The 27,419-nt window shown below is 51.0% G+C and overlaps 2 protein-coding genes across 7 annotated transcripts; one reads left to right on the top strand and one right to left on the bottom strand.

The window, feature by feature from the left end:
- The first annotated feature begins 527 nt into the window (after window positions 1-527).
- LOC118225922 (uncharacterized protein C1orf21 homolog) lies at window positions 528-22,928 on the top strand. Of its 6 annotated transcripts, XM_035415019.1 has the most exons (8): window positions 1,016-1,132; window positions 1,399-1,516; window positions 2,305-2,472; window positions 10,926-11,058; window positions 16,628-16,716; window positions 18,824-18,894; window positions 19,847-19,907; window positions 21,619-22,926. In XM_035415019.1, exons 4-8 carry the CDS (start codon window positions 10,968-10,970, stop codon window positions 21,655-21,657), a joined length of 351 nt encoding a protein of 116 aa, XP_035270910.1. In that variant the 5' UTR covers window positions 1,016-1,132; window positions 1,399-1,516; window positions 2,305-2,472; window positions 10,926-10,967; the 3' UTR covers window positions 21,658-22,926. The 6 variants fall into 6 exon arrangements, with proteins under 6 accessions (XP_035270911.1, XP_035270907.1, XP_035270913.1 ...); XM_035415020.1 differs by lacking the exons at window positions 1,016-1,132; window positions 2,305-2,472 and adding an exon at window positions 528-653; XM_035415017.1 differs by lacking the exon at window positions 2,305-2,472 and having other exon boundaries at window positions 1,017-1,132.
- Window positions 22,461-27,381, bottom strand: tsen15 (TSEN15 tRNA splicing endonuclease subunit). Its single transcript, XM_035415015.1, has 4 exons — window positions 27,152-27,381; window positions 26,215-26,296; window positions 25,125-25,260; window positions 22,461-23,758 (listed from the first exon to the last, which is right to left on the bottom strand). The coding sequence occupies exons 1-4, from the start codon at window positions 27,236-27,238 to the stop codon at window positions 23,575-23,577; spliced, it is 489 nt and encodes a 162-aa protein (XP_035270906.1). The 5' UTR covers window positions 27,239-27,381; the 3' UTR covers window positions 22,461-23,574.
- Window positions 27,382-27,419: the final 38 nt, after the last annotated feature.

The raw sequence follows: 27,419 nt of genomic DNA, 5'->3' as shown, positions 1-27,419 counted from the left end.
GCTACGAATCCCAACCGTGTTATTCTTCATAACTATCATGGACATAAATACTGGGGGTACAGGGTGCACACGTCCTCTCCTCAACTTTTCGAAAATATCAAATGCCCCCCACCCTAATAATATCATGCTGTTTTTGGGTGGTATTCTGGCTTCCAACTCTCCTCAAGATAGGGGTCTCAAAGTCCAGTCCTGGAGGCTCTTGGTGTCTGCAGGACTTCGTGGTTTCCTTTCAGTCAGTAGACTAATTCACGCCTTGGAAACAACACGCGGACTCTTGGGCTTATCCGTGACTTGAATTAATTAGTTGAGCGTGGGCACATACGCGACCCCCCAGGATGTGAGTTTGAGATCCCAGCTTCGAGAGGTGATGCAATGCTGAAAGGGGAATGCGGCAGTACCGGAGTATTCCCACCAGTCGGCGGTCTTGTACAATGTTGTCTCGCGCTGCAAGCGATCGAAACGCTGAGGGGGAAAACAACGTTTCCTAAAATTGATAATAAAGGGTAGTGACGTTTGCCCCTAGGGCTCCGAAATTTATGTGTTGTTCTTGAAACTGGTTGGTATGTGGAGGCCTGGGAAAATATTTTTTTTTGTGTGTTCAGCGTGAGTGAGCTGAGTATTGCGTTCACATGGAGCGGAGTGGATATTGAGAGGTACTATTTACAGCATCTGTAAGTTTATCAGAGGTATTTAGAAGATGGTTTAGTATTTTTTTTAGATAGAAGCTGAGCCAACGATTGACTACATGCATGTGGAACTCTCTGGCTTTTCATGTGAGGGTGCAAAGGGAATGAAGTCTAGCACTGCGTACTAAAAAAAAAAAATTAGGCGACTTTGTGAAAATGGCATGCATTCCAGTGAGTGGTCTCTCGTTGGTCTGAGGGTCTGGGCAGAGGTTCGTGACTCCGATGAAACCGTGGAACTAAACTGCCTTAACGCTGAAACAGTGTGTGAGCGTCAAGAGGGACTTTAGCCAATGTGCTCGCTCTCTCTTTATACGAGGGCGTGTTCGATGTGTTTGGCTTTTACATCTGAATATTTAAGCACAAAATATTTTCATTACTGTAATGTGGACTTGCTGGTATTGCGACGGACGACAGCCCTTCGCATTTTATGATTACATCTATCCCTGGTAGGCAATCTGCTTTAAAATGTTTATTTTATTTTGCTCTGCGGCTATTCATTATGCGTTTGACTGACGGCGACCTAACTGTTCGAATTGCATAGTAACATAAAAGCAATGGAATGTTCTGATATTCGATGAAGTCTCGGAACTAAACTCGGGGCTCCGCTGCTACGGTCTACTGGTGATCCATACACACAAACACACACATACGCACGCGAACACACACACACACGTCCCGAGGAGAGCTCATCGATTATTTGGGTCTGTTGTAGGCTACCACGGTTTTGAGCCGCAGTCTACAGCGCGAGCTCCCGCCCGTCTGTCCGCGTGAAGCTCATCGAACTGCAAGAGAACCGAGGAGAACCGGAGACACTGGACTGGCACAACTAAGTAGGTTGAGATCTATACATCTAGTACAGCTATCGAAATAATTCTCAGCGTGCGTATTTGACAGGCGGTGTAGCTATTGGTGTTTCCTTTAGTAGTCATTCCTTTTGTTGTTTCTTCTGTCGGACTGTGGTTGCTCGGCGCTTTCCTTCCTCTTTCCCTCGGGTTCTGACCGCACGGGTTGTTGCCCAAGACTGTCTTCTCCAGTCTCAAAGGAAGGAGGAAGGGACAGATAGTTGTGAGGAAGTTAGATGTTGAGAAAGGAAGAAAATATACAAGACTGGGGGCTCGGTTGGTTATCGTTGCTGGTTTTCGGTGAGATCGTGTATTTTTTTTCTGTGTTCACTGCCCCCTCCCTTTTGCTTTCCCCCCGTCTTCCTGCACGACTGTCTGTCCCCGGACAAGCAACCGCACAAACGGAGGACACACGGGCTGATGTACAAACACACAAACACTTTTTGTGCGCGCATACACGCAAGTCTTTCTGTCCGCTAGAGGAAACAATGCGCCCGCTGTCTGAGCAGCGCGGCTCTGCACAGCTGCGTTTCCTCTCGGCGAGTAGCGCCGTTCTGTCACGCCAGACATGGGCCGCGCTGTGGGCTAAATAGTTGCTGTTCAAAAAAAAAAAGGGGGGGGGGGGATAATATATGGAACTGCAACATGTGTTCTACTTTCGCAGTATGAGAGCCTATGTTCAGTACGGATGCTTGATGTGTAACTGATGCGCGAGTGAAGGGGACGGAAACTATAGTGACGGTAACCGGCGGGTCAACATTTCTTCTATTTTTTAGCCCGGCATGACTGGCTGATTCCTGGCAGCTGTATGCTGGCCCCTGGCACCGCTCGGTCCATGAGAGCATTTGACAGCCACACAGGCACAATTGTGAGAATCGCAGCCGGGACCCTGTTACTGCTCGCGAGCCGTTGAGACCGGAGCTCGTTAACATAACTCTGTTCAGGTAAGGTGGTCAAGCGGCTGAAGTTGCTAGTGTTCTCTTAAATAGGCTAGACTGCTACTTGCGAATTTAATCGCGATGAATATGCACCATTAGTGTTCCGTATGAGCAACTCTGGATACTATATGCTAATTCACGAAGGAGGGTTCTGTTTTTTCCCCTGTGGGATGCGTCTTGAGGCATGCAACTTTTACGAATTATAATATCATTTTTGTACAGTTTTTTGTTATAGGCTTGTAGGCTAGCCGGATGTGCATAATGTGTTATCAGTTGTACACCTTGTTCTCCGGGGCAGAACTGCTCGAAGCAATTTTAAGATGCATCCATGTTCTGTTGCTGTTTGTTGTGAATTATCTGTTGATCGCTTGCTGTCATCATGATAATTTGTGCGGTCAGTATTCTCGTCTTCTGAGCAAATTAAATTCGCCACGAACCGGATGCGGCTGGGTACGTTAGGCAAAATTCGGGTAACGGTGACTGTGCTGTGAGTACATTTCTGTGACTCGGTTATGCGTTCTCTCTCGGCCGTGTCGAGTTTCTCTGTATAGCGTTATCTGTCTGCAACCATCTATCTTTCCTCTGGTTGTAGAGCGGCACCGATCGCATATGGCTTTTGAGCAGACGTACGGTGAGGAAAACGGCGCACAGATTGCACTGAAGTAACCGTCTCGGTGCCCGATTGCTCTATTAATAGCTGCTCTAGCCCTCCACTCCTGTCGCTCTCTCTATCAAATTCATACTCCGCTCTCCATCTCTCTGACTCTCGTGTTCTGTTCATTTCGGATCCAGCTTTGGTTGTTTTCGAGAATTAGGCGAAAGACGACCTAATTTAGAGGTGCTGATGCAATGTTGAGTGTGAGATCACTCAGAGAGGATGGTTTCCATGGTGACTCTTGATTAGAGGAGGAAAGGGTCGAACGTGGGGTGGCGGTGGGGGTGGGGGGGTTGGTCCGTTTTATGTGCCCAGTGTTTATATATTATTTTTTGACACGTGCAGGGGGTGCGTGTGTGCGCCCGCGCTAGCGTGCAGTTCCTGTATATACCTGTGTGTACGCGACTTCCTGCTGTGTGCCACACGCCGGCAAGGCGGCCTTAAGGTTGCTGAGGGTCAGGAGATGTCGCGGGACGCGCGTGATGTGGGGAAAACCACGAGGGCAGCAAAAACCTGATCTGCTCTGGTACTGACTCAGAGCAGAGCCACTCAGGTGTGAGTGTGTGTGTGTGTGTGTGTGTGTGTGAGAGAGAGAGAGAGTGTGTGTCACGATGCGCTGTACGCACAGGGGTGTAAGCAGAGTCCGATAAACTCGAGGCAGGGACGGAGGGAGGGAAGCGGGTTTGTTTTGGACAGCGTTGACTCAGCAGACGTCAGCGACAGGGTCCGCGCGGCGGCGTGAAGGGTGAATTTGGGATTTTTTGGGCGCCGGGCCCAGGCCGGACGGACCACCGCTGTCATCAAGGTGTATCAGCTGGAGGGCACCCAAATAGAGGCGGTGGAACTCGCGCCATTTTAAATGTCAGCAGTGCAGGAGGAGGGGGGGCCTGCTATGCAGAAACACAACGCGGGCGACGCTACGTCGCTAACAGCCTGGCGCGTGTGTTAAATGGTAAATGGACTGCATTTATATAGCGCTTTTATCCAAAGCGCTTTACAATTGATGCCTCTCATTCGCCAGAGCAGTTAGGGGTTAGGGGTTAGGTGTCTTGCTCAAGGACACTTCGACACACCCAGGACAGGGTTTGAACCGGCAACCCTCCGACTGCCAGACAATCGGTCTTACCTCCTGAGCTAAGTCAGGTGTTAACGTGTCTGTGGCTTTCACGTAAGTCTGTATGCATTTACATTACATTACGTTACGTTACGTTACAGGCATTTGGAAGACGCTCTTATTCAGAGCGACGTACAACAGAGTGCATAACTGTAACCCAGGGACAAGTGCGTTGAAAACCCTAGAGGAGGGAAGGACAGTTCCGAGTGCGGGGAACGACCGCGTAGTTTAACTTGGACCCCGTGGGTTAGTCTGATGAACACAAACAAAAACAGCAACAAAGCAGCCTGTGCAAATGACACAAGCAATAGTTGAGGAGGCACGAGTGCAAATAACTAAGTCAACTAAGATGAACAGCTTACCTAGCTACAATCCTAAGATTGCATCGTCAATTAGAGATTGAATGAATGGGGGATAGCAATATACACCCACATAAGGCCACCCACTTACTGCAGGTTTATATATAGCACATGTATCACGTGTGTGTGTTTGTGTGTGCGTGTGTGTTTTTGCTTGCACAGAACCCCATTAAATCACAAGGGTGACACAGCATTTGATGCTTGGGAACATACAGTAACGGAATTGCCCAGCCAGCAAACAGTAGGGAAAGCTTCTTTGTACACAGGTTGAAAAAGCCTTTTAGAAGCCACCTCTGCTGTTTTGCCTTTAATTCCCTTTAATGTAATTTGTTACGATGTTCTTTTGTTCTTTAAATTTGACAGCATTTGTTTTTGTTTGTTGTCACATTTTTGTGATTGTGTTCGCCGCTGTTTCGTTTAACGCCAAAGCGATTTCGGACCGCACTGTTTTAAAAGCACCATCTGAGAGCGTTAAATAAACATAAATCACAAACGTATGTGATTATTACATAGGCTGTGTTTGACGCGGGGGCAGTGTTAACACAAGCTTAGAGAGACACTAGTGGACACACTGTGTCACGGTGAAATAGCCACACATTCCTGTGATTCCAGCAGGATTCCTTTGCTCACGCTGCCCGTTTAAGTTACAGTGTGACAGATTTCCGTGAGAGAAAGTTTATCTTTGGTTGCTCGTTCTTTGTGGACCGTTCTCGTCCCCGTTTACAAAACAAGCACTGAAACTAATATTCAGGAGAGGCCAGCCCTCGTGGTTGGGGGCCAGGCGGTAGAATAATTCAGAAAGATGGTAATTAATTTTGCTGTTAACGAGGTAAATGCCGTCTTCAGAACTGTGCTCACAGTGAGGTCTCTACTGGGCGGAATCTCTCTGTTGTGACTGTGACACAGGAATGGTGTCTCTTTCTCTCCTTCTTTCTCTCTCTCTCTCTCTATCTCTCTCTCTTTCTACTTCTCAGGGTGGAGAAGGAGTTCTCCTCTCTGACAGTAGAGCTCTTATTTGTCTATCTCAACCCCCCATCCTGTTTTTTTGCTTTTCTAAATCTGCAGTAGAATGAAAGGGTAGAGTGAGGGTGCGGAAGGGAAAGAAGACAGTTGTTGCAGCAACACAAACTGCTTTGTTGAGCAGAGATATTGTCAGTGTGTGTGTGTGTGTGTGTGTGTTTGTGCATGCGTATGTGTGTGTTTGTGTGTGTGTGTGTGTTTGTGTGCGCGTGTGGGTGATTGTGTGACAGTGTGTTCATGTATGTGCGTGAGATGTATGTGTGTGTGTGCGCAATAATTTGTGTGTGTGTGAGAGAGAGAGGTAGAGAGAGAGAGTGTGTGTGTGTGTGTGTATTTGTGAGATAGGGAGAGAGAGAGTGTGTGTGTAAGAGTGAGTGAGTGAGTATTTGAGAGAGTGAAAATTAGTCTTGTTGGCACTGCTTGTTTAACTTGTCAGGTTGATAAAATGCTGAACTGGGTGGAGAGAGAGAGCTCAAAGTGGAGAGAGAGAGGGCAGGATGGAGAGAGAGAGCACAGGATGGAGAAAGAGACAGCGCATGATGGAGAGAGAGCACAGGATGGAGAGATAGAGAGAGCGGAGGATGGAGAAAGAGAGCGCAGGATGGAGAGAGCGCAGGGTGGAGAGGGAGAGAGAGTGCAGGGTGGAGAGAGAGAGCGTAGGATGGAGAGAGAGAGCACAAGGTGGAGAGAGGGGAGAGAGCGCAGGGTGGAGAGGGAGAGAGCACAGGATGGAGAGGGAGAGAGAGCGCAGGGTGGAGAGGGAGAGAGAGTGCAGGATGGAGAGGGAGAGAGAGCGCAGGGTGGAGAGGGAGAGAGAGCGCAGGATGGAGAGGGAGAGAGCGCAGGCTGGAGAGGGAGAGAGAGCGCAGGGTGGAGGGGGAGAGAGAGCGCAGGGTGGAGAGGGAGAGAGAGCGCAGGGTGGAGAGGGAGAGAGAGCACAGGGTGGAGAGGGAGAGAGAGCGCAGGGTGGAGAGGGAGAGAGAGCGCAGGGTGGAGAGGGAGAGAGAGCGCAGGGTGGAGAGGGAGAGAGAGTGCAGGGTGGAGAGGGAGAGAGAGCTCAGGGTGGAGAGGGAGAGAGAGCACAGGGTGGAGAGGGAGAGAGAGCGCAGGGTGGAGAGGGAGAGAGAGCACAGGGTGGAGAGAGGGGAGAGAGCGCAGGGTGGAGAGGGAGAAAGCGCAGGGTGGAGAGAGAAAGAGCGCAGGGTGGAGAGGGAGAGAGAGCACAGGGTGGAGAGGGAGAGAGAGCGCAGGGTGGAGAGGGAGAGAGAGCGCAGGGTGGAGAGGGAGAGAGAGCGCAGGGTGGAGAGAGAGCTCAGGATGGAGAGGGAGAGAGCGCAGGGTGGAGGGGGAGAGAGAGCGCAGGGTGGAGGGGGAGAGAGAGCGCAGGGTGGAGGGGGAGAGAGAGCGCAGGGTGGAGGGGGAGAGAGAGCGCAGGGTGGAGAGGGAGAGAGAGCGCAGGGTGGAGGGGGAGAGAGAGCGCAGGGTGGAGGTTTTTTCCTGGCTGGGGGGGAGAGTAAACAGACTGCTGCTGGAGGCCGCCCTGCAGCCCTGTGGCTGAGAGAGGGAGCGGGGGCTGTTGGGGCCTCGGGGGTCTGGGGTACGGGGGGGGGGGGGGGGGTCTGGGGTACGGGGGGGGGGGGGGGGGGGGGCATTTCCAGGGCTTCGTTTCCATGCTGTTCCTTCTTTCCCCCTCTCCCTCTCCCCCTCTCTCCCCCCCATGCCTCCCTCCCTCGCTCCCTCTCTCTCCATGTTAGGCTGGCTTGTCTGCCCAGTTTTTCAGGATGGGCTGCACTGACAGACAGCTCCTGGCACACTGCTGCTCGTGGGTCGGGGACACAGATGTGTGTGTGAGAGTCTGCGTGTGTGTGTGTGTGTTTTCATGCGTTTGTGTGTATAAGAGAGGCAAAAGTTTGAATTGCATATCACTTGCAAATTTGCAGTCAGTGAGTAGCACGTTTTAGCAGGTGTGTGTTTGTATGTGTGTGTGTGTGTGTGTGTGTGTTGGCGTGTGTGATTGTAAGTTCACGTGTTTGCGTGTGTGAGTGTGTGCATGTGACAGCGCGTGTGAGCGCGTATGAACATGCCTGAGCCTGTGCGCATACAGTACCTGCGTGTGGGTGCACATGTCTGCGTGTACATAAGCGTGTGTGTGTGCGCATGTGTGTGTGTGCGGAGCAGGTTGCTGCCAGCCCCCCAGCTGTCAGACTAAGCCTTGCCCTGTTGACACGGTTACACGTCTGTCGCCTCCTGACGGCATCGCGTTATCCGCGCGACCGCGGCGCACGAGCCCGCACGGCGTGCCGATAACGCGGCTCTCTCTCGCGCGCCCCGACAAACGCACCCCCTGCCACCCCCCCCCCCCCCCCCACCACCTGCCCCCCCACCGCTTGTAAAGCGGAACAAAAGGAAGCCGTGCGGCCCGGGACAGATAGCGGAACGGAACCGTCGTTAGCCTGACCTGCACTAACGTCGCGTTATCGCGCGTTAGCAGGTCGGCTGCATCGGGGGGGGGGGGGGGGGGGTACATGAGGCTTGGGTCATGTGACCAGACCGCAGACACCAGCTCCCTGGCCTCGAATGACATAACGGCCGCACAGGAAGGCTGCAGGAGGGAGGGTAACTCTATTTTAGCCTGGCTGCCTGAACCTTAGCCGTACGGCTAGCATGCTAAACATCGTCTAGCGCCAGGCTGCTCAGCCCTGTTCCTGGAGGTCTACCGCCCTGTCGGTTTTCACTCCAGCCCTAACAGAGCGCACCCCGTTCAGCAGCCAGGGGGCTGGTTGTGCTGCTGATCAGTAGAATTGGGTGTGCCAAATATAAAACCCACGGGACGGTAGATCTCCAGGAACAGGGCTGGGCGGCCGTGGACTAGTGGGTCAGAGAATGGGCCTTTTTTACATCAGTAATGAAGGGGTTTGGCGTCTTGTGTTTAACATTTATAACTCTTGTGTTTCTTGCCAGACCAAGGCTGCCCTATCATATTTCTTGCTAGTGGGAGGTCTCCCCATGGCAAAAATAAAAAAGCTAAAAAAATTTGTTGTATTAACCAATCGGTGGACAAATATTACAGCTCATAATGGGTGTCAATGAGAAGGGGAAAGAAGTGTTACTAGACCCAGTGGGCTCTTAGCTATGCTAATGTAATACGGATAATTAGCTCCCCTGCTACCTCCCTTCTGCTTCTGCTGTGGAGGCAAATGAGTGCACAGACTGGAGGGCGTTGCCCTCAGTCCTGGTTTCAGTGCGCAAAAAGGGCGACTTCCTGCCACTACGGTCACAGACAGGAAGTGACGGTCTGTCACCGCCATCCCAAAATGCATATGCACCCAAAAAACAAATTCACCAGCTTCCCCCCCCCCCCCCTTCTCCCCGCCTCCTGCCGGTTTTGAACGATGCGCTGTCGCCTGGTGACAGAGAGGTGGCGCTATACAAGTGCTGCCCCACGAACAGCCTCTTTCTTTCTGCGTCCTTTAAAACTGGCGGTCTGGTGGCGGTTGGGAGGCACAGAGGTGGATTGTGGGTTCAGGCAGGCTGGAGCCGAGCAGCGGAGAATCTGTATAACCCCCCCCCACCCCCGTCAGTGACATCAGCAGAATTCACGCGTGCCATTGGCTGCTGTGACTCTTGGGGTTTTTTTGTAAGGAGGCATGTGGGCTGGCTAGACCGGTACAGGTTGGAACACGTGGCGTATATTGTTGTGTTGTGGTGAGCGGCGAGGGGTGGGTGGGTGGGTGGGGGGGGCGCGCACACACACACACACACTCGCGCGCACACACACACACACACACACACACCTCTCCTCTTCCCTGCACACCTGGCTCTTTGTGCTCCATTGAAAGCAGTGGAGGGATGGAGGCAGTAAACACTCCCCTCCTGCCCACTTCAAAAGAGACGGGCCGTGCAGACACAGGAGGAGGAGGAGGAGGAGGAGGAGCGGCGGCGGCGGGCTTTGATGCTACACAGAACCTGCCTCTATCGCTCTCTCCATCCCCTCTCTCTCTCTCTATCCTCTCTCTCTCCCCCTCTTCCCCACTTCATCTGTCTGCCGAAGCTCTGTTCTGTCTCTCTATCTGCGTCCAGTGGATGTAGCGAGGTGATGATGTTGCTGCTGCTGTCTGTAGTGTTTCTGTCAGTAACTGTGATGGTGCTGTCTGTAGTGTTTCTGTCAGTAACTGTGATGGTGCTGTTGGTAACTGCTACTGCTGTCTGTAGTGTTTCTGTCGGTAACTGTGATGGTGCTGTCTGTAGTGTTTCTGTTGGTAACAGTGATGGTGCTGTCTGTAGTGTTTCTGTCGGTAACTGTGATGGTGCTGTCTGTAGTGTTTCTGTCGGTAACTGTGATGGTGCTGTCTGTAGTGTTTCTGTAGATAACTGTGATGGTGTGGTCTGTAGTGTTTCTGTCAGTAACTGTGATGGTGTGGTCTGTAGTGTTTCTGTCGGTAACTGTGATGCTGCTGTCTGTAGGTTTATGTTGGTAACTGTGATGGTGTGGTCTGTAGTGTTTCTGTCAGTAACTGTGATGGTGCTGTCTGTAGTGTTTCTGTCAGTAACTGTGATGGTGCTGTCTGTAGTGTTTCTGTCAGTAACTGTGATGGTGCTGTCTGTAGTGTTTCTGTCAGTAACTGTGATGGTGCTGTCTGTAGGTTTATGTTGGTAACTGTGATGGTGCTGTCTGTAGTGTTTCTGTCGGTAACTGTGATGGTGCTGTCTGTAGTGTTTCTGTCAGTAACTGTGATGGTGCTGTCTGTAGTGTTTCTGTCAGTAACTGTGATGGTGCTGTCTGTAGGTTTATGTTGGTAACTGTGTTGGTGCTGTCTGTAGGTTTATGTTGGTAACTGTGATGGTGCTGTCTGTAGTGTTTCTGTCGGTAACTGTGATGGTGCTGTCTGTAGTGTTTCTGTCGGTAACTGTGATGTTACTGTCTGTTACTTCTGCGGTGTTGTTCTTGGTACCTGCAGCGTTGTTCCTGTCTGTTATTGTGGGTGTTGCTGTCTGTTACTGTACAGTTTTCCTACGTGTCCATGGTCTTGTTTTTATGTGGGCTGCAGTTTCATTTCTGTGTGTGACTGTACTTGTTTTTATCAGTGCAGCTGTGCTCTCGTTTCTGTGTGACTGTGCTCATGTTTCTGTATGACTGTACTCTTGTTTCTATGCGCGGCTGTACCGTCGTTTCTCTGTGCGGTTGTACTCTCGTTCACTCTCTGACTGACGTGACGCCCCCTCTCCTCCCCTCTCCTCTTCTCTCCCTTCCTCACCTCCCCTCTCCTCTCCCTTCCTCTCCTCTCCTCTCCTCTCCTCTCCTCTCTCACAGGTGACAGTGCGATGCTCGGGGGGGCGGAGCGAGAGTGAGGTCATGGGCTGCACCTCCGCCAAGCAGGTGTCGGCCGTGCCCAGCGACGAGGAGGGCCGGGCCAAGGCCTACGGCAACGGGGACCTGTTCACCGGTCAGTCGGCCCCGCCCGCGTCGCCATTAGAGTAATTACTCTAATCGGGATTACTGTCTGTCACTTCCTGTCACGGAAATGCTCTATACGCAGACCTCTCCTCTTTTACCCCCCCCCCCCCCACACCAGAAACCCGTGAGAGCAATTACAGTGATTATATTAATCTGTTTGCATTATGTCACGCAGCTATATAGGGGCCTTTGTGGTAGCGAAGGAGGCTTCAGTGTTCCGGCCAATGGAACGGCAGTAACTGTCATCATCCTCCTCCTCTGTTTGTCTTGTCGGAGACGCGCCAGACCTGTTGTTTAAATGACCCCTCTCTCTGCTCGTAAGGGTTACGCGATTGGCCGTCCTCCAGTCGGTTACCGTGCTCGCCGCGGGTCTGCGGAGCGTCCGTCGCTGGCTTCGCGCCGCTCGACGGGAACGATCCGGCTCTGTCTCGGCTCGGCTCGGCTCTGTCTCGGCTCGGCTCGGCTCGACTCGGCTCGGCTCGGCCGCGCGGTCGGCCTCTCTGCTCCCAGCGCGCGGGCCGCTGGCTTCTGGGACGAGAGGGATGGAGGGAGTGAGAGTTTGCGGACGAAACGGCCCTAATTTTAGCGACCGGGCTCAGCCGCGGGAGAGACGCTCAGGGTGGGGCAGGCGGGGTTTTGTGGGGGGGGGGGCAGAGATTAGGATTTGGGAGCAACCCTGCGGAATAGCCTCGCGGGGAAACAGCAGATGCCGAACCCCTCTGCCTCCGACTCTCTCTCCCTCTCTCCTCGATTCACGCCTCATCCCCCTCTCTTATCTCTTAGGGATAAGAGAGTAGTAGTGGTTGATTAGAACTAGAGAGTATTTTCTTTGACAGCTCCAGATGAGATTTAATTCTCTCTCTCACTCCGTCTCCTGGCCCTCTCTCTCTCTCTCTCGCTCTCTCTCTCTCTCTATCTCTTTCTCCTCGACCCCTTGTCCTCTGCACAGGCACCATCAGGTTGTGAGTCTGTCATGCCACCCCTCCCTCTCCTTTCTCCCCTCTCCATTTCCTCCTCTCCTCTATTTCTCTCCCACTGTGACCATCTATTGCCATCTCCCACCCTCCCTTCTCTTTCTTTCTTTCTTTCCTTCTCTCTTTCTCTCCCTCTTTCTCTCTCTCATTTTGATGTGAATAGACAGTGACGGCTTATGGGTTGCTTGTTCTGGCTCGGTCTGCTAGCTGGGTGTAAAATGCTGGTTCTGAAGGCGCGCTGGGTAGATTAATATATGAACTATTTGACAGAAACGGAGAGAACTGTTGACCTGAATACTGTGGATTACAGCGGGCGAGAGGACCGCCCCTCTCTCTCTCTGATCTTTCTCCCTCTGTTTCTCTCTCTTTTTCTTTGTCTCGCCATCTCTCTCACTCAATCTCTGTCAAATTCAAATTCAAATTCAAAATCAAAATGCTTCATTGGCAGGAAACACACTGGTAAACCTTGCCAAAGCACACAGCAGTATATTTGAGGAGGAACACAGAGAAATAATCAGTACACAACTGTCTCTGTCTCTGTCTTTCTCTCCCTCCCTCCCTCCCTCCCTCTGATGCCCTCTGTTTCTCTCAGCTTAGTTCAACAGTGCTTTATTGGAATGACTGATAATAACAATATTGCACGAGGCACACCATTTAAACAAGACACAAGAAGAGATGACAATAATCACAGTTACAAAAATTGCTATTTAAATTAGGTAGCTGGTTACAGTTTATCTTCTCCCCCAAAAACATAGGACAGTTTTTCTATGTTGCTGTAGTTTTGGCATTCTCTCCATCTTTACCTCTCTACCCCCCATCTCTGTCTTTCTCTCTCTCCCTCTCTCCCTCCCTCCCTCTGATGCCCTGTCCCCCCCGTCTCTGTCTTTCTCTCTCTCCCTCTCTCCGTCCCTCGCTCCGATGCCCTCTGTTTCTCCCCCCCCCCCCCCCCCCCCCGTCTCTGTCTTTCTCTCTCCCCACATCTCTCTGCCATTCTCCTCTCTGCCAGCTCACTTAAGGAGGATTTTAGTGATACAGCAGAGAAGCCGTGGGACTGGGCTGCGGTCACACGCCTAGCGCCCGGGCTCGACTTCACAGCCACAAACAGATTGCGTGTTCGCCGTCTGTCAAAGTGTGTCAGCGTCCGTGTTGTTTGTCTGTGTGTCCCAGTTTGCGCCTCATATTTTCATTAGTCTTCTGGCTCTCTCTTCTGCCTCGCTCCCTCTCTCTCTTCTTCCTCTCTCCCTCTCTCTCTTCTCCCTCTCTCTCTCTCTCTCTTTTTCTCTCTCAAACACACACACACACACACACACACACAAGCAGACAATCACAATCACAGGAAAGGTTGAGCCTTCGTTAACATGGCGAGAGGAGGAGGAGAGAGAACATTAAGTTGTTTATTGAGTTAAAAAAAAATGAAGTGCATGTTAATCTGAGCAATAGCCTGCTTCCTGTTGCATTGTAGCTTGTGTGTGTGTGCGTGTGTGCGTGTGTGCGTGTGTGTGTTTGAGGACATATGTGTAAGGGCATTTGTGCTTCAGTGGCTGTGTGTGTACACGTGTGTGTGTGTGTGTGCGTGCGTGCGTGCAGCGGCAGAAAAAATCCTGATCACACGACTGATTAAGACCGTGGCAGATTGCGTACTGGATGGGCGCTGCTCGATTATTAAGACCACCCAGCACGGGCAGACCCGACGAGACGAGAGCAGAGCCAGACCGGGCCCCGGACAGAGCCGCAGTTTAGCATCAAACCGCCTGAAAAAAAAAGACTCTCCCACGCGAACCGCTTTCCTGTGGTGCGGAAAAGCTCCTCCGTGCCGGATTGCTAATCCTGGACAATGCCTCCAGAAAGGTGTGCCCTCCGGGGAAGGAAAATGGCCCCGTTGCTCCGGCGACGGAAAACAATAGAGCGTAAACCGCGGCTGGGGTTGGGGGGGGGGCGTTGTGGGGCGGGTGTGGGGGGGGGGGCGTGTAGGGCTTCCAGGGGACCGGCATCCGTCACAAAGCGACGCGTCAGACGCCACGCATTTTCCACACGGTCTCCACGTGCCGTTTTCTGCGGAGGTAAAAAAAAAAAAATGCTGTTTTGCACAGTTAGAAAGAGAGTAAAAGGCTCACCTTCCGCAGGTGAGCAGAGTCGGGTAAATGGCACAAGGAGGGGGGGGGGAAAAAGAACATGTCCAGCTGTCGTCAGTGGCGATGAGAGGTGAACGCCGCCGGTGACAGCTGGAATGGCGAAACGTTTGACTTTGTCTTTTTCTTTTCTTTTCTCACTCGTTCACTTGAGCACTGTCTGCGCAGGGGTGAACTTTTTCAGGCCCGGCCTAAGTGTGAACGATTTCAGTGAGCAAACTAGCATTTTTTGTTTTCATGGTGTCGCATACTATTTGTAAAGTAATAAGCATGAATAAGTTGTGTTTTACATGCGTAAAACCTTCTTGTCACTAGTAGGAGGTCAAATGTATTGCCATAAATTGAAAAATATACTGTAATGTATTGGATGATACATTTGAAGTTGAATATATGTAGGCACACAAATACGTTTGCCAATACATGCCAAGGTATTGTAATTTTTGTTTAATAATATACTCTGTTGGCTGTTGTCAGATGTATCCCACTGAAATCAAAGTGGCCATAATTCATATATTTTGCTATACAGTATATCTGTAAATCTTAAAGCATTTCACCGTAGACACTTGCAGAATGTGTTGCATTTCAAGTAACAATTTCCTATTCCTGAAGTAATCCAGTGTTATGTGTTGATGTGGATGGTGTGTGTAGTTAATTGCTGAAAAGTTTGGAACAGCTTGCCATTGTCACAAAGAAGACATTTCAAGAATGCTGCATCTCCATATATGGGCAAAAATATATTTTTGTTTCCTAAGGGTACACGGTACACAGCTTCCTGTCACAGCCTGGGGTATGACATGATCACACTTACACCCCCCCCAAAATTAAAGTTGAGGGGAAAGGGCATGTTCTGTAGGACCTGTTTTAGTTAGTGTTTGGCGTTTAGGGTGTGTGTGTGTGTGTGTGTTTAATTGGCTTTGCTGTGAAGGTGATATTTACCTGATGGTGAAGTCAGTTTAGAATTTATGATTTATTTTGCATTAACTGAGTTTTAAATTAGTTGTACTGTGTTCATGGCAGTGTGTGTTGGATTGTACACCGCTGATATGGTGTGCTTTGAAGTGATTGTGTGTGCCTGAGTGTGTGTGTGTGAGAGTGAGTGTGTGTGTATGTGTGTGTGTGTGTGAGAGAGTGAGAGTGAGTGTGCATGTGTGTGTGTGTGTGTGTGTGTGTGTGTGTGTGTGTGAGAGTGAGTGTGCGTGTGTGTGTGTGTGTGTGTGTGTGAGAGTGAGTGTGCGTGTGTGCGTGTGCGTGTGTGTGTGTGTGTGTGGCTGCTCCTGTGTGCGTGCGTGTACACGTACGTGTGCTTCGGTGAGTTGCGAGCACGTCAAGGTAGGAGCTGTTGAACTTCAGAATGTTTACATTCCTCAAGCGCTGATAGGAAGTCCTTTCTCTCTCTCTCTTTCCTTCCCTCTCTCTCTCTCTCTCTCTCGGTCCTCTGCAGTCGGTTTGATGCAGAAACGCAGAGTCCGTCGGTGTACACAAACTGAATTTCAGCAGTTTTCCGTGAGACTAAAGAGGGGGAGAGGTGTTGGAGGGCGATAGGGTCAATGCGAACACCAGATACCGATTCTGGAGAGCGGCCACCGCGTGACGCACTTGTTTTTAAGGGGGCTTCAGCCAGATGAAGGGAGAGATAGGGAGAGAGAGAGAGAGGGAGGGAGGGAGGGAGAGAAAGAGACAGAAAGAGAGAAGGAGGGAGGGAGAGAGAGAGAGAGAGAGGAATCAAACCGCGAGAAATGATAGCGTTTGCGTGCCCTTATTGCTCCCAAAACAGATGTGTTATTTTGACAATGTTTTGATCCGAGTGCACCTTTTTCAGGGACAGGCCCTGGGGTCGAAAATACGTTGTCAAAATAAAAAAAAGTTGTTTTGGGAGCAACGTGGTGCAAGTGCTACTGTGTCTTGTGTCCTCCTTCTCCCCTGCTCGGTATCTCGCTAAAAGTGGTGTGTGTGTGTGTGTGTGTGTGTGTGTGTGTGTGTGGGGTGTGGGGGGAGAGAGCCTCAGGTGCTGCTGGCTCCTGTATGTGTGTACAAGCTGATAGGACAGGGTGTGGTGTGTGTTCTTATCAGAGAGGTCTCAGTGCCGTTTAATTCCTCTACTGGTTCAACAAACGAGTCCACAAACAGAACCCTCTCTGGCCCACTCCACAGCCAGTGTATGTGTGTGCATACGTATGTCCGTGTGTGTGTGTGTGTGTGTGTGCATACGTATTTCCGTGTGTGTGTGTGTGTGCGTGCATGTGTATGTGTGTGTGTGTGTGTGTGTGCGTGTGTGTGTATACGTATGTCCATATGTGCGCGTCTGCATGTGTGTGCGCTTGTGGGTGTGTGAGTGTGTGTGTGTGTGTGTGTGTAGGCAGGATGGACAGAACATTACAGCAGCTGTGAATGAGTGGAGCTCAACTCAACTCTCAACTCCCACCATCCCTCTCCTGTTCTATCTCTCTCTCTGCAGATGAGTACAAGATGAAGGGAGTGGAGGAGGTGAAGTACATGCGCGGAGGAGAAGATGACAGAGTGAATGCACGCAACCAGGAGAACCTGGTGAGATGCACCTTTTTACACACACACACTTACACACACACACGTATGCACACAGACCCTACCTAGTGCCAAATGTCACACATACATTAGCTAACAGACGGATACACACACACGCAATAAATCTCACACATGCACTGCCTAAGACGCACACACGTATGTGCGCACACACGCACACACACACAGTACCTGTGGTCTGAGCAGACCCGGTTGTGCTGTGGAAGGCGGGAGCCTCTGGCTCTGACGCGCTAGCTGCTCTCTCTGACACGCTAGCTGCTGGCTCTGACGCAGTAGCTGCTGGCTCTGACGCAGTAGCTGCTGGCTCTGACGCAGTAGCTGCTGGCTCTGACACGCTAGCTGCTGGCTCTGACGCAGTAGCTGCTGGCTCTGACGCAGTAGCTGCTGGCTCTGACGCAGTAGCTGCTGGCTCTGACACGCTAGCTGCTCTCTCTGACACGCTAGCTGCTGGCTCTGACGCAGTAGCTGCTGGCTCTGACGCAGTAGCTGCTCGCTCTGACACGCAGTAGCTGCTGGCTCTGACGCAGTAGCTGCTGGCTCTGACACACTAGCTGCTGGCTCTGACACGCTTGCTGCTGGCTCTGACACGCTAGCTGCTGGCTCTGATACACTAGCTGCTGGCTCTGACACGCTAGCTGCTGGCTCTGACACGCTAGCCTCTGGCTCTGACATGCTAGCTGCTGGCTCTGACATGCTAGCCTCTGGCTCTGACACGCTAGCTGCTGGCTCTGACATGCTAGCTGCTCACTCTGACACGCTAGCCTCTGGCTCTGACACACTAGCTGCTGGCTCTGACACGCTAGCTGCTGGCTCTAACACGCTAGCTGCTGGCTCTGACACGCTAGCCTCTGGCTCTGACACACTAGCTGCTCACTCTGACACGCTAGCTGCTGGCTCTGACATGCTAGCCTCTGGCTCTAACACGCTAGCTGCTGGCTCTGACACGCTAGCTGCTGGCTCTGACACGCTAGCTGCTGGCTCTGACACGCTAGCTGCTGGCTCTGACACGCTAGCTGCTCACTCTGACACGCTAGCTGCTGGCTGACACGCTAGCTGCTCGCGCTTCCAAAAACACGCATTTGCAAGCGCTTTACATTCGCAGGCACGTCCAAAATATTCCTCAGCTCCGGGGGCTCACCTGCGCCCCCCCCCCCCCCCTGCCCTTTGCCTGCGGTTCACACGGAGCAGCCGAGCCAGAGAGTGAAGGCAGATTTGGGCACCGGTCCGGGACGAGATTCGACTAAACCGCTTTAACCGCTTTACCTGTTCATATCACTGGGGCGGGGGGGCGGGTGCTTTTAAATGGAAAAACGTGTAAAGGTTTTTTTTTTTTTCTGACTCAAATGCACCAGCACCCGTGGCCGCAGAAGCACTTGTTGCGCTGCACCCGCAGACAGCCTTAAATATTCATGAGCGCATACACATTAACAGGTGGAGGAACACGGAGGCGGGGGGGGGGGGGGGGTTGTTTTCGCGAGCGAGCGGTAACGGCTACCTCCGCTTGTCCAACGTGCTCCCCCCGCAGCCCGTTCTCCCAGGGCAGCTTTAATGAGCTGTGTCCTTAACGAGGGTCAGTATCTGGCTCTCGCTGACCAGAGGAGGCTTGTCCAGCCCCTCCTGTGCAGCATTTTATCTGAGCCAAAATGGTGGCTCTGGCTTGGGATGAAGACTGCACCAGTGCAGCTGCCATTTTGGGAAGTGGGAAGGAAGGGAAGGAAGTTCCTGACCCTTGTCCGCTGCATTCCCTTTGAGCCAAAATGGTGGCTCTGGCAAGGGACAGATAAGTGGAAAGCACCCCTGTCCCTGTTATTACTGTTTTTTTCCAGTACGAAGCATTTCTGCCTCGTGCACCCTACCTTTTGCTTGAGCCAAAATGGCGGCGCTGGCAGGAGCACAGACACGCACAAAATGCAGCCTGTCACTGCCGTTTCTGTACGATGGGAAGCGTCTCTGTCCCTCGCACGGCGTGTTCTGCTTGAGCCAAAATGGCGGCGCTGGGAAAGGGGCAGACACGTGAAATGCAACCTGTCAGTGTCGTTTCTGCGGTGCGCGAGGCGAGGCGAGAGGTGTGACCCGCGTGTGCCTTCTGCAGGAGAAGAGCGCCGGGGCGTTCAGGAACAGACAGCACAAGGAGATCCCGGGGGGCAACACTAACAGGACCAAGTGAGTCAGACTCATCTCTGCTCTGCGTGTGTGTGTTTCTGTGTGTGTGTGTGTGTGTGTGTGTGTGTGTACATTAGAGTGTATCTGTGTGTGTGTGTGTGTGTGTGTGTACATTAGAGTGTGTCTGTGTGTGTGTGCATGTGTGTGTCTGTGTGCGTGAGTGTGTGTTTCTGTGTGTGTGCGTGTGTGTGTGTGTGTACATTAGAGTGTATCTGTGTGTGTGTGTGTGCATGCATGTGCGTGTGTGTGTCTGTCTGTCTGTGTGTCTCTGTGTGCGTGTGTATGTGTACATTAGTATGTATCTGTGTGTGTATGTGTGTGCGTGTCTCTGTGTGTACATTAGTGTGTGTGCGTGCATGTGCTCTTTTACCGTATGTGCTACTTCATTTTTTTTTTGTGCTGTAAAAGCATTACATCATGTGCATCTTTTCCCGACCGTTGACAGTGGTGTCGGTGTGTGCTCGTTTGATAATGGATTCGCTTTTTCTATTTGATTACTGAGATGGAGGGAGATGGAGGGAGCTGGAGGGAGGGAGGTGGATTTCGCTGTCTAATGCGAGTGTTTGGGTGCTCAGGGTAATGCGGCAATTTTGCGGTTCCCCCGACTGTCCAATAAAATGATTCATTGATCTCTGAGTGCAACTGCTTCGCAGCCAGCGACGGTCTTGCAGGAGTTGGTCTGGCCGCTCGGACTGTGAGAGTCTGTTCTCAGCTCCGCGCAATGGAAAATTCTCATGGTATTTGTTGCCTCCCTGTTGGCCCCCCCTCTGCCCCCCCCCCCCCCCCAACTTCCTCCATCTCAATCTCCTTCTCTCTCCCACTCTCACTCCCTCTCCCCTTTCCCTCTCTTTCCTTCCCCTCTCTCCTTCTCTACCTCTCTCCCCTTCCCCCTCCCTCTCTCCCCTTCCCTCTTTCCCCCTCCCCACTCCCTCCCTCTCCCCATCTCTCTCAGTATCCACACGTCAGAGAGTCAGCAGGAGTTCTTCAGGATGCTGGATGAGAAGATTGAGAAGGTGAGAGGACGGAAGGTGGGAGGAGCCTCTTCAGCTGGGGCTGAGAATTTAAAGAGACAGATCGAATTTGAGCTGAGGTCCCCCCCCCCCCACCCCACCCTACCCTACCCTACCCTCTGGCAGGAAGTACACGGAACACAAGACTTCCATTTTGACTTTCACAGTAAATGCCCTCATTCTTGGAGTCGGGGGGGGGAAGGGCGAGCATTTTGGGAGCTTTGCAACTGCACGGGCATCAAACAGAGGTCGATCCAGTCGTCCCTCGCATAAGCCCTTAATTAAGGACAAGCTGACAGTCACTTCTAGCAAAGGCGGGCAAAAATGACATCACAAAATCACCCCGAAAAGCCTCCACGATCCGCGAATGACCAGCACCCCGAGCAGCCGTGCGCGATATTAGCCCTCATGGACACGCTGGTTTACAATGCTGAGTCGCAAGCCATGATACAAACCACAGGAAAAATATGCCAAGCCACAGGTGCCATCCTGGCTTCAACAACAACAAATAATAATAATAATAATAATAATAATCATTATCGTCATTTTGTATAGTGTTACAAAGGCACAAAATGATACAAAAAGTTACAAAATCGCCATCAGGCCCACAACAAAATGTACCCCACATAGCAGAGTACGTGATTCCTTCTTCAGTTCAGGTTTCTGTTGTTACCCTGGGCTGTTGAAAACATAAATTTGTGGCCACCTTAATTAACACTTAATTGCTTTCTGAATCAGGAGGCGTCTATTGTTATTGCCATTTGTTCATAACAATATTGGTGTAAAGAATGGTCTATTAAATAAACGTAACAACCATGTCCGTATGAATTACTACGTTACTGTTTCAATTCACATCTGTTGATTAGACTACACTACTGTATTGGTGAACAGCAGCACTGAAAATAGAGACAGATCACAAAAAGTGGTTTGCGACAAGTCTTTTTTTTTTTTACATTCAAGTCACACAGGCCTAAATCGCAGTCTCTGGGACCGCAATTCGGGAATGCCTTACGAGAAACGTGCGTTAATGAGAAAAGGCGCGTGTAGCAACGTCCGGTTCGGTCGTTTTTTTAAGACGCATTCCGAAGCGCAGCTGAACGGATCCGTCAACCCCTCTTCCCTCTCGGGAGAGCCTGGAATGTTTGCGTGGTGATGTCATAGCACGTGACAAAACGAGAGTTCGAAGGATAAACTGTGGAAAAGTCTAAATTCGGCGGTCTTCCTGTTTCCCCTTTGCCTTTCATTCTGTGCCTAACCACAGATCCTTTGGACCAATCAGATATTCCCCTCCTGAGCTGCTTCTGTTCTGACGTTCTGCTTGGTAACGGGAGTTTCAGGGGCTATTTTACAGTGCAGGACATCCATTACCGCAATGTGGGTCACACCCCTTAGTACAATTTTCCAAAGTTGGATGTAATTTGAATGTTCCAGCATCAGTGGTGAGGAGACAGAATTTTAAATGTGAACATGGTGCAAAGACTCAATGGTGATTTAAAAAAAAAAAAAAAAAAAAAAAACATAACTTCACACAGGTCAAGGACTATTCATGAACTGTATTGGCATGCTTAATGCTTTTTGCAATATTTATGGGGTGGTATTGCTACATAATTGTTGAATCATGAGGTAACTTTAATACAGAGCTGAGAGTGTCTGCTGGGTCTGTTAAAGAGTCTATCCTGACTCCTGGTTCTCTCTCTCATGTTTCTGTCTGTAGGGGCGGGACTACTGCTCTGAAGAGGAGGATGTGACATAGCACGGCGGCCGCTGAGTGTTCCGTAAAGCGTGCCTGGGAGAGTGTGTGTGTGTGTGTGTGTGTGTGTGTGTGTGTGTGTGTGTGTGTGCGTGCGTGCGCTCGAGTTCTTTCTGCTCACAGACTGTTGAAGGCTGCCCCGTGTTGCCACGGCGCCTCTTTGCTCCGGAAAACCTCCTCCAAAAAAGGGGGAGGGACCGACACACTGACTCACAGCCACGAGGCGTGTCCCCCCCCTCCCTAGCAGCGAGAGCCTCGAGAACTACCCACCCCTTCCTCCCCCCCACCCTCCAAAAAAAAAAAAAAAAAAATCTTTAACATTTCCTCAGCCTGGCCCAGGAGCACAGCTTAACACACCTCAGCGTTGTCAGCCATTGTTTGTGTGAGTGGCACCTTCCCCTTCCCCTAGGACCAGCAGGGAGGAGGGACCGGTGAGCACAGGAACACTGCACTGCTGGCTGGAAGAACAGGCTTTTTCTCGCCCTCTTCTTTCCCCAACTCCCAGTCCCTGCGCTGCCACTGCTTTTCCACAGGACGGACGGATGGATGGATTTAGAGAGAAAGAAGAAGGTGTGAAGAGAGACTGAATGGGCATGGGGGAGGAGGGGGGTGGGGGGGAAGAGACCCCAACCCACCCGCCAGCCAGCCAGAACTGAGATTTAACTCCCAAACTGATCTGGATGAATTGAGAGATGAGAGAGAAAGAGAGAAAAAGATGAGTGATTTTAATGTGAGAGAGATTGGGATAGTTTTGTGAGGATAAAAAGAAAAAAGATATTGATATTTTTAAATTCTGGACTCCTGCCTTGGGTGGATCTCTGCCTTGGATGGATTTATTTTTTAAAATAAAGTATCATTTTTATGTCTTTTATTTTCCGTTAGGCTTCTGTCACCATATCTCTCAACAGGCTTAAGGTCAAAAGGTGAAAGGTCAGGGCTCCAGTGACCCCAGGCTGTGTCTCTGGTCCAACCCTTCTTCCTTAAGACCAGGAACACTAATTTACAGGTATAAGCATTCTGTTGTCATCTTCACACATTCACACCGTTCATTCTCACCTTCATCACATGCTTTATGGAGTATGTTTAAAAATGAGCTTTGAACTACAGTTCCCATCAGCACCATTGCAGAACGTTGCACACTTAGCCAATCAAACACACCTTTGGTGTCGCCAGGCAGCATTCCCCCCTTCTGTCATGTCAGCTCAGCGCTCCCAAAACCCAGCAGTATTAAAGCTAACTGACACGGCAGAGTCCCTCTCTCACACACACACACAAAAAGTGGGGAGAGGGGTTCCACCAGAGTCACAGTCCTGATCTTGCTTCTGTCCTCATGGTTACTGGATTCTTCCTTTTATTATTTGTTTCAACATTTTTGTTTTTCTATTAAAATAAAAAAAATAATAAAAAGCAGCAGCTGTTTACATAACTGTCCCCCCACCCCTCCCATTTTGTCTGTATGTTGCCTGCTGGCTTTTACAGCAGTCCCTCAGTGTGTTACACCGAGAAGAATCCTGTCATGCTGACATCCCCCCCCCCCCCCCCCCATCAAGAAGTCTTATTAAATTTCCCTTTGGCAGTAAAGGAGAGAACTGTGTTGCGAGAGCTTCAGTTTGGGCCAATGTGGGTTTGTGCTGCTCTCTGCTGGCTAAATGGCGGAACTGCATGCTGTCAAGGCAAATGTCCAACCAGTGGAAAACGAGAGCAGTGACGCAATGTCAGAACGTTTGGCAAAGCTGGATTCTGTGTACTATAGTTACAGTGTCGTTCCAGTGCGTTATGGAGGCACTCCAGTGTGTTAACACACTTGCTTCAGTACATTAAAGCACCGCCCCAGTGCGTTAATGCTGTTGCTCCAGTACGTCACTGCGCCGCTCCAGTGCGTCACTGCGCTGTCTCAGTGCGTTAAGGTGCAAGCGGCCCTCAACGTAGCCTCCTCTTTCGATGCTGCCGGCGCCCCTGGTCCTCGATCCCCACGGGGGGGTCGGGGGTCAGCAGGCCTGGGCACAGCCGCTGGTACACCAGGCTGGAGTCCGACGCCACAACGCACAGCAACATGGCGGCCGCCAGGCCCTCACCTGGCCTCTCACGAAACAGGGACCGCACCCTGAGAGAGAGAGAGAGAGAGAGAGATGAGCCAACCTCACCTGGAATGGTCAAGGAAAACACTCTCTAGTCCAATCAAACTGCAGGAGGAAGACATCGTCTGTTGTTAGCTGTGAGGTCACCCCAGAGAGCCAGAGAGAGACTTCACGATCCCTGCAATGGGTGGACTCGCGCTGGCTTTTGTTGTGGTTCAAAGAACACGGTGATCCGTCCACACAAGTTGGGCATGTGCCAGCTGAGCTCCTCCCATTTTGGGTGTCGTGAGCCCTCGCTGGCTAGCGCTGCCGGCTCGCTAACGCCTGGCACGAACACACGGAGAAGGCCGTGTTCTTTCCAGCGTGAGGTAATATTCCATAAACACCTCCCGCGTGCTTGTGTGTGCGCGCATGTGTGTGTGTGTGTCTCTACGTGTCCTCAACGTGCCAGGTGTCAGGCAGTGTTCCGAATGCGCTTGGCTTCACCCACGGCACAACAGCACAGTCATGTTTTAGAAGGTAACCATGGCCACCCGGAGGACTTGGTTCTCCGTGGACCGCCGTTCTGCAGTTGGGACACACGGACAGGAAATGGCAGAGCGTGTAAACAGCGGCGGTGGTCCTGCGGGGGCGGGGGGCGGGGGGAGGAGGGGGGGGGGGGATGGGGGTGACGCTGCGGGGGAACGGTAGCCCGTCCGCGCCTAACCAGGTTAGTCGGGCTTCGTTTTGTTTTCCGACAGGCCGAGCTTCCTGTGCTTCTCTCCCCGGGACGGAGCGCTGGCTCTCTCTCTCTCTGCCGGTATGACTTCACTCTGCCATTACTCCTAATGCGAACCAGCAGCCCCCTGCTCCGCTCTAATCCAAATGAATGCGCTGCTGTTACAAGTGATCACAGCGCAATGGCTAAGTGGTGCTGGCGATGGACTTGCCCGCTGTGACGTCTCCGTGGCGCTACTGAATTCCTGATGGTAACGCTGACGTTTTCAGCTCAGTAAGCACGTCTGCATAAGTGTCTGCCAAGTGCCAAAAAAACGTACGGCAGTAATAGCTTTCTCTTTCCCGGTCACCCAAACACCCCTCTTTTCTCCTCCCATCCTCACACTTACATCCGTTCTTCCCTTTTTCCCCCTCTCCTACACTCACTCTATCCTACACTCATTCCACTGTGTGTTTTTGAGAGCCCCAGTTCTCTCTCCTCGCCAGCGCTGTGGATTCCACAGATTTACAGGGCTTGGCAGTGCATGCTGGCTCTTCTGCTATTAAAAGATAAATAAGCCGTAACTGTTGTTACGCACGCAGCCGATTGGCTGCGTTCGGCTCGGCGACCGCGGCTGGCACGCGCGCGGATCCCGGCGGGGCTAGCGGGTGTGAGGAAAGCCGGCCTGGCTTTACCATCGGTGACTGAGCGTCCTGTGCGCCGGCAAGGGCAGGATAACCTGGGCCCGCTCGCCCTCCCTCTCTCTCCCCTCCAGGAACACCAGCTGCAGCTCGCTGCTCCCCCTGCTGGTCACCTCGCGCCACTGCCGCACTGCGAGAGGACAGGGAGGAGAGTCACTGCAGAGGCCCCCAAAGCATTGCTAATACATCAACCCCCCCGCCCCCTTTACAAGCAAGCGTCCTTTCTGTGACCCGTCATTACAGTGCAGAGAACTGGTACACAACGGGCCTTGAAAACACGTCAGAGATGTAGGTCATACCGTTAATGCCAGTTCATACAGCTAAATGTCAGGAAAGGTTAAAAATGAGCACACAGAGAAGAATTTTACCCAAGGAAAGACTTGGGGAACTTGAGCATGAGTCAGTCGGCATTGGTAATTTGCCCCCATTTTAAGTTTCCATAATAAGACAACGTTCAGACATTCAACAAGCGTGAACATGCTCAGGGATGTAAACACTGCATTGCATTGCGGCATTGCAGACTGCATTGCACAGTATTCTAGAACTGTTCGAAAAAGTGCTGGGTAGCTCACAATTGGGTTCCAGGCAACCTTGGGTTAAACTGTCGCACACAGCAGTTATATCACGAAGTAGCGCTACAGAGGAGTAACTGTTAAACCGCCTAATCAGTTCTGGATGTGCTCATTTTCACCGCTAAACTGAGATCTACATTTACCCCTTACATAAATATGACCTCGATATTTATGAGATCATGAGTTGTGTGCCAGTTACAATGAAATTTCAATTTACATGGAAAGTGCAACAGTGGGATAATACTTCTGTATACTGATAGCAGGCCTTAAAGATGAGACCCGATCAAAATACTGTTAAAACCTTTCTGAGAAATGAACAAACACTTTTATACAGGATTTAAGTTATTATATGTCCAGTGATCAGACCCTGTCGTGTTCCCTGCTGGCACAAAAGCCAGCGTTGAGCGGGACTATAATGATTAGAGCGACACGCTAAATTGGGATTTGGAAAGTGCGTTAAACCACACTATGATGATGACTGGCTACCGTAGATTAGACAGTTTCCCACTCACCCTCCGTGAGGTCAAGATAAACGAGGAACGCGGCGTAGACTTGAGCGCTGTCTCCCACATCCAGATTCATCAGTTCTCGGTACTGCGCAGAATACAAAGTTTATAGTTTAGCGAAGTTACAGGTGCTCGTACACTTGTGTGGAAAATGCACACACCGGCGGCTAGACATGCTACGCTACAGCAACTGTGCCGGGTGCACAAGGGAGGTTTTTGCTGTTTTGTTACGACTCAGCTCTTGACTGATATCAGTTGTATTCTGGTTAGCAGAAAACCTAGCAGCAGTTGACATACTTATGCTACTTTCATCATAACTGACATAATAGAACAGTGTTTTTCGTACACAGGGTACGAATGCTTCGCCCTAGATGGCAGTGTAGTAAAATTGTTAGGGGACTGACCACCAAAAGTTTGTATTCCTGAGCAGGCCATTTAACCGTAATTGTATTAGTATGTTTTCAACTGCATACATGGATACTGAAATGCGAATTGTCTGGACAAGGGCATCTGTGTTGTAATGCAATCTCCTTTACTTAGATTCGTTTAGCACATAGTAATATCTGCACGACAAATTCTATTAAATTTAGTTACTGTTCATCAGGGGCTAGCTAAAGGCAACTGTAGCTAAAACGTGTCCGCAATCGTTCACGGGGCATCTACATTTAACACAACGAACAAGCTATGATGCACCTAGCTAGCTAACCAGTACTTCGACACGGACACTGCTAACGTTATTTAGGCACGTGGCTACAACACAACAAGAAAGTTAACCATGTGAACATTGTGATATTCAGTTTGAGTTCAGCAAGGTTGAAATCCGGCATACATAGCCACCGGGTATTGTTGAGAAACACCGCGCTCCATGTGACTTCTGGAACTGGCATCTTATCCACATGCGTGTAACATTCTGTACCCGGCGATCTGCCTGTCGCCGACATACCTTTGGGTGTTGTAACATCCAGTTAGCGGCCAGCTGTCCCTCACTTCTTTCTACAACCTCCGACTCTGCAACTTCTCTCCTGTCCATCGTTCCAAAAACTACCTTCCTTCAGTTGCAGGCAGAGAAATGCACATCAATCCCATCACCACAAACAAACGTGTATTACAAGTGCTTTTCTGCGCATTCGCTAGCATTGGTGGGTTGCGTAACTGTCCGGATAGGAACAAGAGCTACAGAATAACATTCTGGACAGTTCCTAGCGGTAACT

The sequence above is a fragment of the Anguilla anguilla genome, chromosome 4 (genome assembly GCF_013347855.1).
Source record: "Anguilla anguilla isolate fAngAng1 chromosome 4, fAngAng1.pri, whole genome shotgun sequence".
NCBI lineage: Eukaryota > Metazoa > Chordata > Actinopteri > Anguilliformes > Anguillidae > Anguilla > Anguilla anguilla.
Note: the sequence above shows the minus strand (reverse complement) of the source record. Positions and strands in the feature narration are given on the sequence as shown.

Bases quoted from the DNA above. Each gene is read 5' to 3' on its own strand.
- LOC118225922 (XM_035415016.1), top strand. From the start codon at position 848: ATGCATTCCAGTGAGTGGTCTCTCGTTGGTCTGAGGGTCTGGGCAGAG. The intron at 896-1,398 runs GTTCGTGACTCC...GGTCTGTTGTAG, and splicing joins GTCTGAGGGTCTGGGCAGAG to GCTACCACGGTTTTGAGCCG. The intron at 16,717-18,823 runs GTGAGATGCACC...TGCCTTCTGCAG, and splicing joins CACGCAACCAGGAGAACCTG to GAGAAGAGCGCCGGGGCGTT.
- tsen15 (XM_035415015.1), bottom strand. From the start codon at position 27,238: ATGGACAGGAGAGAAGTTGCAGAGTCGGAGGTTGTAGAAAGAAGTGAG. The intron at 25,261-26,214 runs GTGAGTGGGAAA...GTCCTCTCGCAG, and splicing joins TTATCTTGACCTCACGGAGG to TGCGGCAGTGGCGCGAGGTG. The intron at 23,759-25,124 runs GTAAAGCCAGGC...TCTCTCTCTCAG, and splicing joins AGGACGCTCAGTCACCGATG to GGTGCGGTCCCTGTTTCGTG.